This window comes from Chaetura pelagica, unplaced genomic scaffold (genome assembly GCF_000747805.2).
Source record: "Chaetura pelagica isolate M959 unplaced genomic scaffold, ChaPel_1.0 scaffold31, whole genome shotgun sequence".
Taxonomy (NCBI): Eukaryota; Metazoa; Chordata; class Aves; order Apodiformes; family Apodidae; genus Chaetura; species Chaetura pelagica.
The window spans coordinates 4,166,230-4,182,694 of NW_009952481.1; the positions used below are offsets into that span (position 1 = coordinate 4,166,230).

Below are 16,465 nucleotides of genomic sequence, written 5' to 3' on the forward strand. Positions count from 1 at the left end.
AGCCCGGCGGCAGCGGGGCGGGGGCAGGGAAGGCCTGTGCCATTCCCATCCATCCGGAAGCTCCAGCAAAGCTGAGGAGCCGCAGGGACGAGTAACACCCTGCTGTAGAAAGGGCTTTCCGAGTATTTCATACTCAGGGCGCGCTGCTGTGGTCACCAGGCCATCTTCTCTAAATCTAAAAATATTCTCCAGCTGAGCATAAAGCTGCTTTCCGTCCCTCCGCAGGAAAAGGAGAACATGCCACTGCCAGGACAAGGTCAGAGACCACGGAGGAAGGGGAGGGGACGACGCTGGACGGCAGAGAGGAACCAAAAGGAGTCGGGCCATGCCCAGCCCTTTCTGCGGCCTCCTCTTGCCCTCACAAAGCCACACAGAACCGGGCGCTGTGCTGCAGGAACCCCTCAGCACACCCTTCACAGGGATCACTGTGCTTCTCCAGGCCTTGCAGGAAGATGACTGCTCAAGCCTTCCCACTCCTGAGGTCTTACAAAAACAACAGGGCTTGGCAGGGAAGGTGCTCACGACATCAAGGAAGCCCTCAGAGGAAAAAGAGAAATGGTTCAATTTAATTCCTATATTCTACACAAACACTTCAGGCTCCAGCAGCTGAACTTTGCTGACATGAATGTCTAAAGCAGAAATGCTCTCTGCTGTGTAAGGAGTAACACCTCCTCACACCCTGGGGGGATTTGTCAGCAAACGTGGCAATTAATCACATGGGGTTTGCAAATCCACTCACTGCCTCCTGCAAGGGCACCAACGCAGTGCTCAGCCCCTGCAGACCTCTCCCCTTCCAGGTACCACGTGGGGAAGGAAAAGCTGGACTAAACATAATGGATGAGACAGCGTGGGAGCCTGGCGCAGCAAGCCAGCAAAATAAGGGAAAAGGACAGCGAAATTCAAGCTGTCCCCCTGGAAAGAAAAAAAAAAAGAACACACCACAAAACAAAACAAAAACCAAAAAAAACAAAACAACCACCAAACAAACCACGTCTTGATGCACACACCAAACTTCTGCGCTGGCTGGTCTCCAGAGCAAGCAAGCCCGTCCTCAATCGGCTGTCAGTGTGCAGAGGCAGATAAGGCACCGGAACAGCCAGCCGGCATCCAGATTAACACACTTCTGCATTTTAGAGCAAGCTGCGTGCAACCCTTCCCCAGCCACCAGCACACCCCTCAGCCCACCCCGAAATCAGGTGGCAGGGAAGTGGGGTACAGGGGTGAGGGGAGGTGCTTCTTGACGGGGTCCCAGACCCCTGGGGGAGCCAGGCCAGCTGCCTCCACCTCACCTTTCCACTAGGCTGAGACAACCAGGGGGGTGGTGGATGTCTTGGGGCTCTGTGGAGAGATGGCAGCACCTGAGGAACCACGGTGTCATCGCCGGGACCACTGAGAGCGGGTTTTCCGTCATGTGACATAAATGCTATATTCGTGTCAGCGCAGACAGAACGGTTACAGAGGAGGTTTTGTATCTGGGGGCCGGGGGGGTGGGGTGGTGGGAATTAAAAAAAAATAAATAAATAAATTTTAAAAAATTAAACCAAAACTGGGTAGCAGCCTGCTGGCGTGCTCACAGCAAGGCTCCCGAAGCAAAACTTCAAATACAACAATTCTGCCATTTTTAATGTGCTCTTTCTAAGGGAGACTCCAGATGAAGTTTGGGTTTGTTGGTTTTTGGGTTGTGTTGTTGTTTGTTTGTTTTTTACAGCAATGGCACATTTCACTTGGGAAAGGCTCTACTCTGGACTGGGAGCTGGCTGAAGGAAGCTTTATCAGCAGCAAACCACTGCACTGCCGGGGCTTTCCGCAGGGACGGGGCTGCCAGCCTGGCCAGTGAGGCCACTGGCACAGCCAGACAGGTACCAGCCACCACGATGCCTGCACACTGACATCTGCACAACAGCATGGGGAACTGGGTCAAAAATTAACCTGGTAAGGAGCTGGAGCAGGCTCTGGCTGGGTTTTCCAGCATGGAACCAGTATACCCAGTCACAGCAGGCAGCAGGGCCAGGGATGCCTCATCCCTGCGCTGGTGGGAAGGCTGAGACAGCTGTCCTGGCTGGTGACAGTGCTGCACACTGCTGAGCCCATCCAGCCCAGTTCCTCTTTCCCACTCGCACATCTATGTCAGAATGGAAGATGGTGCTTCCAGCTGAGGCTGAGCTCACTTCCAGGGAACTTGAGTGGCTGGCACGGCCAGCCCCATGGCACCCCTGTGAGCACTCGGCTGTTACCCACAGCTGGGGCAGAAGCACCTTCTCCCCCAAGCAAGGACAGCCCTGCTCCACGTGGGAAGCTGGCAGCATGGCCAGAGGATCACAGCTTTCCTGCCTGCATGTTCATCCACACTGGGGTGAAGCAGCTCTGGAAATGAACTGACAGCATCTCCCACATGTCCTCAGGCCTGTCCGCTCCTGACAAGCATTCCCTGCTCTCCAAAGGGAGCAGGCACAAATGCTGGCACCCCTGGGCTGCCCATTACCCAGGCAAGGGGGTGAGCAAGGCCATGACTTTCATCACAGTCTCCCGTGCCCTTAGCAAGCTGGCCCTCCAGCACAGCACCCCAAAAGCTGCACTGGGGGTGCAGCAGGTGCTCTCATGGCCTCCAAGACCATCAGATGTCCTGATCCAGGCACCCATGTTTGCCAGGGCAAGCGATCTGCCTGCTGCAAAGCCAGCAGGCAGGTGGAAAAGGGGGAAGTGAGAGCATCGCTGGGTTTTGTGGGGTATTTCTCCTTCCAGGCATTAGCAAAGTTCAGCTCTAGAAACGAGGCTGCCTCACAGGCCCCTCGTGCCCCGTTCCCTCTTCCTCAGCCTTCCCACGCCCCTTCCCCAGAGCTGCTGCTTTGGGATGCACCAAACATCAGCTGCTGCAGCTGTTCCCAAACAAGCAGATGCTGGGGGATAGAATGAGGCAGAAGGACAGAAACACAACCTGGAAACAAGAAGATTATTAGCACAGACCTCAGCCAAGGACATGGCAGCAACAAACACCTCTCTCCCAGACTTGTAAGGGAAGCAGAAACCCTTTCACAGACATGGGGGATGAAGCCACTCACCATGATGCAGGTTTTCCCTGTAGTAGTTTTGGTGGTGGACCTGCTCACAAAGGCCTGCAGCTTCCGCAGCTGCTTGAGCAGGGACCTGCAGGAGAGCAGGCAACACAGGTTAATGCAGTGGATGCACCAAGAGCTGCACAGTCCTCTCCTCCCACATTTGCAGCCATGGACAGGCCACTATCCCAAAAGGAGCAACAGCCTTCCGCAGCACATCTCCTGCTCTGTTCAACAACAAGAACTCACATGTTTTGCTCCTGCAGCAGCTGCACCTTCTTCACCAACTCGTGGTTCTGAGCTGTGCAGGCGGCCACCCTTCCCAGGGAAGATGAACACAGCATGGGGGAAAAACAGAGAGCTTTTGTTAGTCAACAGCAGGGGCTTCACCAAAGTCTCTCCTCAGGTAATCAGCTACCACCTCTGGGTGGCTGGGGTAGATAAAATTGCTCCTGGGGTCTACATGGCATCACCTGGAACAAAGCTCAACTCACAACAGGTTTGGGGAGGGGTGAGCTCTGCCCAGTTCCACAGAGAAGCACCAGACTAATCTATAAGGATGCTCACTCCTAGCAGCATGTCAGCCCTGCAGATTCACCATGTCAGGCTGTATTGTGAATCAGCCTGACCTGAACACACTAGATATGGCAGGCGAACACCTGGCTTGAACAGAGCAAGCTCTGGGCCATTTCCAAGCATAAGAGAGCAGGGTTGGTTAAGCCCTGAGCTTCTGAGACCCCTGAGGAGACCTGCTGTCTCACAAGGTCAACCTCATTTCTGCCCAAGATGGCAAGACCCCAGCAGTGGCAGAGAACAGCTGCTTGTGACTGGTACCCTATGCTCACAATCCCTGGCACTGTGGCCAGCACAACTAACACCATTCCACGAGGCATGCAGCCATCCTCTGTGATCCAGCACGTCACATATTCACTCCTATCTCCCCATTATCAGGCCCTGAAAGTCTCGTGCACCCAGTAGACAAACCAAACATATTTCTTCTTCCCCTCCCTATCAGCCCTCAAGGCTCCTGGGTGCCAGGACGATTCCTCTCTTCCTCACTGGCCTTGGAGGTCTCAGGCACCCAGCCAGCCCAGTGCTGTTGATAACCCTGTCACAGAACAGGGAAGCACAACAGCACATTGTACACAATCCATAAAAGCAAGCAGTTTCAAGTCCTAAGGGGGAATTTGGACTGAAGCAGCTGTTGGATGGTGTGACCCAGGACTTCCCCTGGCCAGGGACACCTCCACCATTACCTGCTTCCTCTGAGAGATGAGGAAGTGACACCTTTACACCATTTTCAAGACTAGATTATCATCATTACACTGATATGTGCAGGAAGAAAGTCAGAAGGGCCAAAGTAAAACTAGAACTTAATCTGGCTATTGCCATTAAAAAAAACATAAAAGATGTTTCTCTAAGTATATAAGCAACAAAAGAAGGTCTAAGCATAATGTTGTTTATCAGATGTAGGGGGAAACACAGTGACAAAGGATGAGGAAAAGGCTGAGGTACTTAATGCCTTCTTTTTTCCTCAGTCTATACTAGTAAGAGCTGTTGTTTGCTGTGTACCGAGTCTCCTGAGCTGGGAGACAAGGACAGGGAGCAGAATGGAGCCTCAGTGCCAGGGAAGCTTATGGAGCAGATATGTCATTATGCAGCACATACAGGACAACCAGGGGATCAGGCCCAGTCAGTCTGTGTTCATGAAAGGCAGGTTCTGCTTGATGAACCTTCTTCTCTGACAGGGTGGCCCCCTTAGTGGATGAGGGTTTACCTGGACTTAAAGCTTCCGACACACTTTCCCACAGCATTCTCCTGGAGAATTTGGCTGCTCATGGCTTAGACCAATACACTTTTCTCCAGGTAAAACCTGGCTGGCTGGCCAAGCCCAAAGAGTTGTAGTGAATGGAGTTCAGTGCAGCTGGTGGCCAGACACCAGTGATGTTCTCCAGGGTGCAGCACTGGGGCCAGTTCAGTTCAGTGATTTTAATCAGTGATCTGGACAAGGGGATCGAGTGCACCCCCAGCTTGTAGATGACACCAAGTTGGGCAGGAGTGTTGATACACCTGGGGGAAGGAAAGCTCTGCAGAGTCCTGCACTGGGGTCACAACCACCCCACGCAACGCTACAGGCTTGGGGAAGAGTAGCTGGAAAGCTGCCCAGAGGAAAAGGACCTGGGGGTGCTGGTGAACAGCCAGTTTAACATCAGCCAGTGTGTGCCCAGGTGGCCAAGAAGGCCAACAGCATCCTGGCCTGTGTCAGGAATAGTGTGGCCAGCAGGACCAGGGCAGGGATTGTCCCCCTGTGCTCAGCAGTGGTGAGGGAGCACCTTGAATCCTGTGCTCAGTTTTGGGCCCCTCACAACAAGAAGGACGTTGAGAGGCTGGAACATACCCAGAGAAGTGCAGCAAAGCTGGTGAAGGGTCTGGAGAACAAGTCTTACAAGTGTCTGAAGGAACTGGGGTTGTTTAGCCTGGAGACAAGGAGGCTGAGGGGAGACCTTATTTCTCTCTGCAGCTGCCTGAAAGGAGGGTGGGACCCCCCACAAAGGTGGGGGTCCGTGTCTTCTCACAAGAAAGAAGTGATAGGACATGATGACGTGGCCTCAGGTTGCACCAAGAGAGGTTTAGATTGGGTTTTAGGAAATATTTTTTTCATGGAAAGGGAGGTTGTCAGGCGGTGGAACGGGCTGCCCAGGGAGGTGGTTGAGTCCCCATCCCTGGAGACATTTAAGAGGCATGGCTGGGGGACGTGGTTTAGTGGTGTACTTGAAAGTGCTGGGTTAAATGGTCGGACTCAATCATCCGACAGGTCTTTTCCAACCCAGGTGATTCTCTGATTCCCAGGCATTTGGCATAGCAGCCCTGAGGCCCAGGTCTGCCCCAGCCTGGTTGTTTTTGGGGGAGCTTGGGGTGTTGTTGTTTTTTTGTGTTAGGAACTGCGACACCTGACAGCTAGATGTGAAAGCTGAAGGTGCTGGCAGGGGGGTGTGTGGCTGCCCTTGCGCCTGACGGACATGCAGCCCTGAGTGGTGCCAGCCCTGCCCTGCACACCGTGAGAACCATGCTTGCCCGCATCTTCTCAGGGACCAGGGAACCTCGGACACATCTTATCAAGAGATAGCAGCGCTTGCCGGAGCCGGAATTAGACAAAACTAAAACTGGCACAGCTGCACATGTGCACAAAAACCAAGGGTGGAATTCAACTACAGGCCCCTCGCTTTACACTATAAATGCCTGGAGCCTCCCCGAGCCCAGGGACTCTGGAACGGCGGCATCTGCCCTGAGAGCAGGGACATCTCCAAGGCTCCTCGTCGAGGCTGAGGGACCCTCTGCCCAGCATCAGCTGCTGCGAGGTAAGGGACATGTTACACTCAGCCTAAAAGTATGTGATGTGCTCGATTTTTTATTGTATATATGTATATGTGATATTTTTTATTCTATATATATATGCATATAGATGTATCTCAGCTGTAGCTGAATTATTTGGAGTGTGGTGAGAGGCAGAGGGTTTGCAGCCTAAATTGTTGTTTAAATAACCTCTTAAATAGTTGTCAAAGAGCTGTTTAATTACCGTTCAGTTCTCACTTAATTGCCATCTGATTGCTGTTTCGTTTTCATCCGGTCGCAGTTAATTATAATTTGATAATAGCTTAATTGCTAATAAAGCCCTTTTTGGTTAACCCCATGAGAATGACTTCTCTTAATAATTCATCTGCGACAGGAGACGGGCCCTGCTGGCCACACAGCAGCACCTTCTTGCATCAGTGGAATGGTAGGATCTTGCGTGCTGTTCATGGCAGAAAGTCCAGGGCCCTTCCCCTTTCCCTTTCCTTGCTGCACCTTTTGTCTTTTGTGCTCTAGGTGGAGCATGGCTCCCGTGGCTTTGTCCCAGGAGTCTGGTGGGGAAGCTGGTGTGGTGGGGCCACCAGTGCTGGAATAATAGCCTTGTTGTGGGCTGGTTGTCTCTCAGGGACCCTGTCAACTGTTGCCATTGCACAGGGAGTTAGGGGCTTCTTGAAGCAGTGTTGATGTCTGTGCTTACTTTGGGTGTCCTGTTCAGATGTTGTGCCCAGAGGCAGAGGATACTCTGGCAGATGAGGACCTGATTGACTTTCTCCTGAACAATGATGCTCCCTGCCCTGAAATCACAGAGCAGGAGAATAGTCTTCTGGAAGACTGGACCGTGCTGGAGCCTGAGGCGAGTTCTTTGGGTGGAATTGCTGCTGGGTTGTGGTCTGGGAGATTGGTTCCCTGCTGAGTATAGGCTTTTTCTCAGCAGTTCCTGGATAAAGAGATGGATGACTTCATCAGCTCCCTGCTGAGCCCCTTCGAAGATGATCCAGGCACATTGCAGAATTCTTCACCTGCTGACAGTGACAGTGGGGTCTCTGAGGATCAACACCTGTCCCATAGTCCTGGCAGTGATCTTGCTGGCAGCACAAACATTGTGCATGCTGATCACAACTATTCCCTTCATCAGGACTGGCCTGTGCTGGAAAGTGTGAGGTCTGAAATGTCAGAAGGAGATGTTTCCATTGATGTTGGTAAGTGATGTGTGGGGGGTTGTTCTGTCATGGCTACAGGGAGAAAAGCAGTCCCATGTTGGGGATTTTTAGCAGGTGTCAGGCAGTGATGGGAGAGCCAAATTCAATGGCTTTCTGCTGCTGTAAAATTCTGATTTCATCCTACTCAAAGCTGGCTGGTCAGGTGCTGCCTCACTGAGGTCCAGTGTTTGATTCTCCTTTCCTCCCCAGAGGTGTGGAAGGATTTAGAAGGCACAAGCAAGGCACTGGAACAGAGCTACAGTTTACCCATTGCTGTTGCTGTGGATGCTGGACCCCAGCTTGTTGCTGCAGCCTTTGTACAGGTACTGACTGCCATGAATATGGGCCCCAGCCTTTGCTTCTGCTCATATCTCCCCTCTCTCTTGATGTGGCTATTGGGAGGGGTGTCTCTGAGGAAAGCACAATGCTGCTTTGGGAGAGCTGATCCCAGTTCTGTGTGTTTTCTGTGTGCCCTCTCTTCCCTGGGGTGGACTTGCTTTACTTTGCACTCTCAGTGGCTGTATTTTTTATGTTTTCCAGTCCGACTTTCCAGAGCTGGTCCTGACAGAGGAGGAGAAGCAGCTCCTGAAGAAAGAAGGTGTTTCATTACCAACCTGCCTGCCACTGACCAAAGTGAGTCCTTGCTGCAGCCTGTCACTCCTGAGCAGGCTTAGGCCCCATAAATGCTTCAGGCAGAGTAGGAGTTCAGAAATAGAGGATGATACCTTGATGAGAGCATTGGTGTTCAGGTGCTGTGTTCAGGGCAGGGTTCGGAGACAGCTTAGTGTCCTTTTCCTCCTTTCAAGGCCTGGAAGGTGTCCTCAGCAGCTTTGCTCATGGGGTGAATACAAAGAGCAGTGAGACCTGGCTGCAGTCAGGCTCTCAGCTCAAGACTGCTTGCAAGAGGCAGTTCCACCACAAGTGCCTCCAGCCTGTATTTTCCCACTTGCCTAGTGGCTTGTGGGTTGACTGCTTTTCAGCTCCTTTAGGTGTGCCTCACTTTAGCCGCACAGGGGGAGCTGCTGGCCCCATTAGCAGGCCGCCTTGCAGCTCCTGCAGTTCATTCAGTGGTGTGGGAGGAAGGACAGAGGACTAAAGGACACAGGCTGAGTGCCGAGATGCATGCAGGGGCTTGTGAGGGCGGGATTGCCAGTGTCCTGGGGTGGCTGCTAACGAGAACCACCCCTTGCAGGCTGAGGAGCGGCTCCTGAAGAAAGTCCGTCGCAAGATTCGGAACAAGCAGTCAGCCCAGGATAGTCGCCGCAGGAAGAAGATCTATGTGGACAATCTGGAAAACAGGTGCGGGCACAGAGAAGTGTCACCCGACACTGAGGGGACAGTCAGATTCTTTTAGGGAGCCTTGGCAGAACGATCATGGCACTAAATCATAGTTTCAATTAAAGCTTATTTTTCCTAACATCCTGTGATTAATGTATGCTTATAAAATCATAGAATCATTTTGGGAGGAAAAGACCTTTAAAATCATCAAGGCCAACAATTAACCCTGCATGGCAAAGTCTAAACTGTGTCCCTCAGCATCACATCTACACAACTTTTAAATGTCTCCAGGGATGATGACTCCACCACTTCCCTGGGCCGCCTGTTCCCCTGCCTGACAACCTCTCCTTCAGTTAAGAAATCTTTCATAATATCCAATCTAAACCTCTGTTGGTGCAACCTGAGGCCACTTTGTCTTGTCCTATTGCTTATTTCTTGTGAGAAGAAACTGACCCCACTCGCTGCAATATCCTTTCAGGCCGTTGCAGAGAGCAATAAGATGTCTTCCCCCATCCTCTTTTTCCCCAGTTCCCTGGGAACAACCCCAGTTCCCTCAGCTGTTCCTCATAACACTTGTTCTCCAGACCCTTCACCAGCTTTGTTGCCCTTCTCAGATCACATCAATGTCCTTGTTGTGAGGGTCCCAAAACTGAGCACAGGATTCAAGGTTCCCCCTCACCATTGCTGAGCACAGGGGGACAATCACTGCCTTAGTCCTGCTGGCCACACTATTCCTGACACGAGCCAGGATGCTGTTGGCCTTCTTGGCCACCTGGGCACATGCTGGCTGATGTTAAACTGGCTGTTCACCAGCACCTCCAGGTCCTTTTCCTCTGGGCAGCTTTCCAGCTACTCTTCCCCAAGCCTGTAGCGTTGCGTGGGGTGGTTGTGACCCCAGTGCAGGACTCTGCAGAGCTTTCCTTCCCCCAGGTGTATCAACACTCCTGCCCAACTTGGTGTCATCTACAAGCTGGGGGTGCACTCGATCCCCTTGTCCAGATCACTGATTAAAATCACTGAACTGAACTGGCCCCAGTGCTGCACCCTGGAGAACATCACTGGTGTCTGGCCACCAGCTGCACTGAACTCCATTCACTACAACTCTTTGGGCTTGGCCAGCCAGCCAGGTTTTACCTGGAGAAAAGTGTATTGGTCTAAGCCATGAGCAGCCAAATTCTCCAGGAGAATGCTGTGGGAAAGTGTGTCGGAAGCTTTAAGTCCAGGTAAACCCTCATCCACTAAGGGGGCCACCCTGTCAGAGAAGAAGGTTCATCAAGCAGAACCTGCCTTTCATGAACACAGACTGACTGGGCCTGATCCCCTGGTTGTCCTGTATGTGCTGCATAATGACATATCTGCTCCATAAGCTTCCCTGGCACTGAGGCTCCATTCTGCTCCCTGTCCTTGTCTCCCAGCTCAGGAGACTCGGTACACAGCAAACAACAGCTCTTACTAGTATAGACTGAGGAAAAAAGAAGGCATTAAGTACCTCAGCCTTTTCCTCATCCTTTGTCACTGTGTTTCCCCCTACATCTGATAAACAACATTATGCTTAGACCTTCTTTTGTTGCTTATATACTTAGAGAAACATCTTTTATGTTTTTTTTAATGGCAATAGCCAGATTAAGTTCTAGTTTTACTTTGGCCCTTCTGACTTTCTTCCTGCACATATCAGTGTAATGATGATAATCTAGTCTTGAAAATGGTGTAAAGGTGTCACTTCCTCATCTCTCAGAGGAAGCAGGTAATGGTGGAGGTGTCCCTGGCCAGGGGAAGTCCTGGGTCACACCATCCAACAGCTGCTTCAGTCCAAATTCCCCCTTAGGACTTGAAACTGCTTGCTTTTATGGATTGTGTACAATGTGCTGTTGTGCTTCCCTGTTCTGTGACAGGGTTATCAACAGCACTGGGCTGGCTGGGTGCCTGAGACCTCCAAGGCCAGTGAGGAAGAGAGGAATCGTCCTGGCACCCAGGAGCCTTGAGGGCTGATAGGGAGGGGAAGAAGAAATATGTTTGGTTTGTCTACTGGGTGCACGAGACTTTCAGGGCCTGATAATGGGGAGATAGGAGTGAATATGTGACGTGCTGGATCACAGAGGATGGCTGCATGCCTCGTGGAATGGTGTTAGTTGTGCTGGCCACAGTGCCAGGGATTGTGAGCATAGGGTACCAGTCACAAGCAGCTGTTCTCTGCCACTGCTGGGGTCTTGCCATCTTGGGCAGAAATGAGGTTGACCTTGTGAGACAGCAGGTCTCCTCAGGGGTCTCAGAAGCTCAGGGCTTAACCAACCCTGCTCTCTTATGCTTGGAAATGGCCCAGAGCTTGCTCTGTTCAAGCCAGGTGTTCGCCTGCCATATCTAGTGTGTTCAGGTCAGGCTGATTCACAATACAGCCTGACATGGTGAATCTGCAGGGCTGACATGCTGCTAGGAGTGAGCATCCTTATAGATTAGTCTGGTGCTTCTCTGTGGAACTGGGCAGAGCTCACCCCTCCCCAAACCTGTTGTGAGTTGAGCTTTGTTCCAGGTGATGCCATGTAGACCCCAGGAGCAATTTTATCTACCCCAGCCACCCAGAGGTGGTAGCTGATTACCTGAGGAGAGACTTTGGTGAAGCCCCTGCTGTTGACTAACAAAAGCTCTCTGTTTTTCCCCCATGCTGTGTTCATCTTCCCTGGGAAGGGTGGCCGCCTGCACAGCTCAGAACCACGAGTTGGTGAAGAAGGTGCAGCTGCTGCAGGAGCAAAACATGTGAGTTCTTGTTGTTGAACAGAGCAGGAGATGTGCTGCGGAAGGCTGTTGCTCCTTTTGGGATAGTGGCCTGTCCATGGCTGCAAATGTGGGAGGAGAGGACTGTGCAGCTCTTGGTGCATCCACTGCATTAACCTGTGTTGCCTGCTCTCCTGCAGGTCCCTGCTCAAGCAGCTGCGGAAGCTGCAGGCCTTTGTGAGCAGGTCCACCACCAAAACTACTACAGGGAAAACCTGCATCATGGTGAGTGGCTTCATCCCCCATGTCTGTGAAAGGGTTTCTGCTTCCCTTACAAGTCTGGGAGAGAGGTGTTTGTTGCTGCCATGTCCTTGGCTGAGGTCTGTGCTAATAATCTTCTTGTTTCCAGGTTGTGTTTCTGTCCTTCTGCCTCATTCTATCCCCCAGCATCTGCTTGTTTGGGAACAGAGAGACACAGCCAGAGCTCAGAGGTGAGTGCCCAGGGGCTGGGACATGGTTCCAGGTGAACCACTGACCTCCAGGGTGGGAGGCCTCTTGCTTGGAGACAGCCTGAACTCTGGGCTGCCTCCCAAACCCAGCACCCCTTGCCTGGGCAGACCACTGGGTTTTGCTTTGCTGTCTCACCCCAGCACTGGACTCTTCCTCAGCCATGTTGCAGAGGCTTGCAGGGCCCTGGGCCAGGTGCAAGAACTGAAGGGATCAATTCCCTCTTGGAGCATCACCTGTGCTTGTGCCTGGCAGCTGGGCAGGGTCCCCTCCCTGGCTGCATCATTGGTTCCCCTCTGATGGGCTCTGTGGTGTCCTGTGCTCGGAGCAGGACGGTGAGAGGCTGGGGGTGACAGGGCTCTACCTCTCTTGCAGTGCTGTCGCGGCAGATCCGTGAGCTACCAAACCAGGCAGCACCTGAGGTGCAAGTGAAAACTGCACTGGAGGGGCTCAGCCCAGAGCCTGAAGACCCGTTGCTGTCAAGCAGCCTCAATCAATCATGGGAAGAGGGGCTGAGTCCACTCAACCCCGATGCCAGATCTTCTTTCAACAGCAACTCATCCTTTGACCCTCCGGAGGCAGCAGACTCCAAGCTGGGCCCTTCCCAGCCTCAGGAGCAGGGCTCCCAGAGGAACCCTTTGCAGCCTGATGTGCCAGTGGTGTGGAAAGCCAAAAGGCAGGAGTGGGTGGAACGTGCTGCTAGAGTTGTCATCCAGCAGCACCATAGCGATGAGATGTGACCACCACTTCCTCCTGCTCCTCGGGGTGATGCTGGGCACCTTGCTGGGCAGGGACAAACAGCTGCATTAACAGATGATCTCTCAAAGCAGATTCTTCTAAATACTATCCTGATTGCTGGCAGCACTGAGGATTTGCCAGGAGGGAATAATTTTGGGGCTGACCTGTTCTGATACTCTGCTCTGTGTACCTATAGCTGGACTCTCTCTGAGGTGGTGTAGGAAACTCTGGGAACTTTTCTATGGCTGCTGAGGGGAGCCTGCAGCCCAGGCTGTGTCCTGTGGCTGTCAAAGATGGGCAGTGGCGTGGAGGATGAAGGCAGTTGAGCCCAAGGTGTCCGTGCTGTGTCAGGCTGGATGCAGTTGGTGGATGCTGCTGCCTTGCTTCCCTGCCCAGGTGGAAGTGAACAGGCTGGGTCCTGCACTTCTTACTGCATTTGGTGGCTGCAAGCATCTGTCCCTTGTCTCTTCCCCTTACTCCTGCAGTGTTGCCTGATTTCTAGGTGTGAGGTAGCAAGCTGACCTTCAGTGCCCTGACAGGGAGTTGTCCTGCCACTGTGACAGACCCTGTGTGTCACCTGTTCCTGCTAGCTTTTGAGCCATGGGCACAGCTCCTAGCCTGGCTAGAGAAGGTAATGTGGAGTCCTTCCTGGGCCATGTCTGCTGTTGCCCTTCCATTGGGGCTGAGCCTTTCATCTCCCACAGCCCTGGGAGTGGGGCACCTGGGCATGGGGGAGAAGGCATGTCTCAGAGTGGGCTGCTGAGGCAGTGTGTGTCAGAGAGCAGCAGAGCTGCTTGCTCTTCTGAAAGCTTTCCTGGCCACAGGGCTGTTCTTTGTGTGCCTGAGCTTTGCCACACTAGCCAGTGATGCAGTCAGCTGGCTCTGGTCACTTCCCAGGGCTGAGCAGAAACAGTTCAAGCTGGCAAGAGGTGTCTTTCCTTCAGTGCGTCATAGTGGTACCAGTTGAGCATCTCTCCTCATCCTATTTCTGTACACATCGTATAATCATACAGAATTATTTGGGTTGGAAGGGACCTTTAAAGCTCATCCATTCCAACTCCCCTGCAATGATTTCCTTTATAATAACATCTAAATAAATAGCTGTGGTCTGTGACTGTGTCCTTGTGTGGTCGTTTTGCTGAGGGGCTAGGCTGCTGGGTGGAGGCTGGGGCTGGCAATGCTGTGGGGGGAACCCATGGGAGGCTGAGGGGTGATCACCCTAGCAGCCTGACAAAGAGGAACACACTCTGTCTTCCCATCCCACAGATGCAGCCACACACAGGGCCTTGTTGGGGCAGGTGCAAGTTTACTGGGCAGTTGTTCTCTCCTCCCCCTTCAAAGCTGAGCAAACTTTTTTTTTTTTAACCAGTTTTGGAGACAAGTAGGTGCTGTGAGCACCCAGCACCTGCCTTATGTCCTGCCTGCACCCAAGGCACCTTGGAAGCAGGCAGCTTCCCCAGAAGGAAGCACTAGGAGCTGGTGTCAGCCCCACCAGCTGCTTTCCTAAGTGGAGCTGCACAATCACAGGAAGCAGAGCAGAGCCAGTGCGGTGCAACAGCCCTGTCCCTGCGGCCAGGACGGGGAGGGAGGCCCTGCGAAGGCCCTGCTGCTGGGTGAGTTTCTAGAGCAAGGCTGGGCTCTGGGTTTGGGTATCAGTGGGTCTGCTGGAGGCACTAGCAGACCCTGAGCTCAGGCTGAGGAGACCAGTGTGGGGTTAAGGGCACGATGGGTGCAGGCAGCGCTGTGCTTGCAACCCACCCCAGGAAGCAGAGGGTACTTGTGCAGGTGAGCAAGGTATAAACTTGAAGGTTGTATCCCTGACTGGGGAGAAGAGACAGCCAGGGGGTAACAAGATCATGTCACAGCTCTGCCCTGCGTGGAGCATGCAGCCCTCAAGCATCCCCAGGGAAACTTTAGACCTTTTTCCTCAGGAGTTGTGTTCAGTGCCAGGAAAGTGTAGGACCTCATCCTAACTTTGGCTTCATTTTTCACAATTCAAGGGTAGGGTGTTTAATTCCACTGATTGGAGTCCCTGGCCCAGCACTAATCAATGTTGTATGAGTTACCTGAAATAAAAAAGGGAGCAGCCACTGGAGCTGGTGTTTGGCCAGGGGTGATGGAGTCAGCACTGTGCTCTGCAGGAGTTTGTCTTACACTGTCAAATGTCAGGAGGGGAGACAGTTCTGGGAGAGCAGGCAGGGAGGCAGGTGAGCACAGCAGCATCAAGGACAGCCTAACACAATCTCCTGCTGCCAGGCCCTGTCTGCAGCAGCCAGCATGCAGGATTTCCCCATGTGGAAATCTTGCAGCAGAAGCTGGGACATGGCAGAGCCTGGAGCTGCTCCCGGCGCTGCACTGGGGATGTGTCTGTGGCGGAAGTTTTGGGAGTGATGGGTCTGTGGTCTCAGCCTGTGCTGCCCAGGGCTGCTCTGTTGGTCATTGCTTGCTGTGTCCCCATGCTGGTCCCACAGTGAGCAGCTCCAGGCCAGCAGGGGGAAGGAAGCCCAGCCTGTGCCTCACACCTTGGGTTAAAGGGCAGTGGTGATAATAGTGCCTGGAATGAATCCTTCGGTCAAGGAGGCTTTCACCTTGTTTCCATCCACACCACCTGGTATTTCTGCCACCCTCCTCCTTGCCCAGTAACATCTCTCTCCTTGCATGCTGCAGGGGTGAGAGTGCTGGCTGTGTGTTTGTCAGTGATGCTTGCACACATGTGGCCCTGCACTCTGGCTTAGGTTGGTGTTATGGTCCCTGCTTGCCCTCCCAGCCATGTTCCCACTGTTAGTCCCAAAGCCAACCTGTGTCCCATGCATGTCCCAGCAGGTGCCTGCATCAGTATCATGGGAGCATGCCAACAGACCAGAATCATGAGCCTTTCAGGGCAAAATACCCATCTCAGCCCTTGGCAAGTGCCTTATGGGAGTTTTTGAAGGAAAACCCTCTCTTTTTTTGTTGGTGGCTCCCTGAGTGTTTGGTAGTGCCATCTGTTCTCCACAGTAGAAACATATTGGAAGTTATGAGAGCATGGAATTTGCCTCCCACTGCCAGGGAGGCCTGGGCTGTGTGACCAGTATAAAACACCTCCTGTTTGCTGCTTTAAAGGAATCAGGTTTCACTTCTCTTGAAGGCAATCAGGGTTTCTCAGAAAGGTGGGAATTTCTGTCAGTAGCACAAGTAAGACATACTTTCCTTTTTCAAGGGAAAACAAAACCCTGTCTCAGCTTCCATCCTATTTTTAACCACCTAGCACGAGCTGCTGGATATTGGTGGAAATAGAAAAACTGGCAGAAATCTGAACTCCTGTTTACAAAAGCAGCTGGAAATAGAGTGACGGAGTCACTGCCTTCTCTGAGATCCCAAAGCCAGGCACGTCAGCCCCGGGGCAGCCAGTGGTGCCAGGATCGCTTTGTCAAGGTGCCTGAGGCAGCAGGCAGAGAGGTATTGGTGGGATGCTTGAAAAACCCCCGCCAGTGCCAGCAGGTCCTTCACTTCTCCCATTTCCCTGGCCACGCCTGATTGCTCAGGGAACACGGCCGCGATGAGGCGTCTCCCTTGGGAGCTTTCCCCAGCCCTGGGGCTGTTGGCAGCCGGCAGAGGCAGCTCATCCGCCGGGGCTGGGACCGGGAGGCT

At 52.8% G+C, this 16,465-nt stretch overlaps 1 protein-coding gene across 1 annotated transcript; it reads left to right on the plus strand.

Moving 5' to 3' along the window:
* Positions 1-7,119: 7,119 nt before the first annotated feature.
* On the plus strand, positions 7,120-12,837 carry CREB3 (cAMP responsive element binding protein 3). The gene is made up of 9 exons (XM_010008779.1): positions 7,120-7,257; positions 7,339-7,603; positions 7,814-7,926; positions 8,144-8,236; positions 8,796-8,902; positions 11,564-11,632; positions 11,791-11,875; positions 12,000-12,081; positions 12,473-12,837. The coding sequence occupies exons 1-9, from the start codon at positions 7,120-7,122 to the stop codon at positions 12,835-12,837; spliced, it is 1,317 nt and encodes a 438-aa protein (XP_010007081.1).
* The last annotated feature ends 3,628 nt before the right edge of the window (positions 12,838-16,465 follow it).

What these genes read in the sequence shown, in the direction of transcription:
- CREB3 (XM_010008779.1), top strand. Translation starts at nt 7,120, where the DNA reads ATGTTGTGCCCAGAGGCAGAGGATACTCTGGCAGATGAGGACCTGATT. An exon ending in AGATGTTTCCATTGATGTTG is followed by an intron (nt 7,604 to 7,813) that starts GTAAGTGATGTG and finishes TTTCCTCCCCAG; the next exon opens with AGGTGTGGAAGGATTTAGAA. An exon ending in CTGCTGCAGGAGCAAAACAT is followed by an intron (nt 11,633 to 11,790) that starts GTGAGTTCTTGT and finishes GCTCTCCTGCAG; the next exon opens with GTCCCTGCTCAAGCAGCTGC.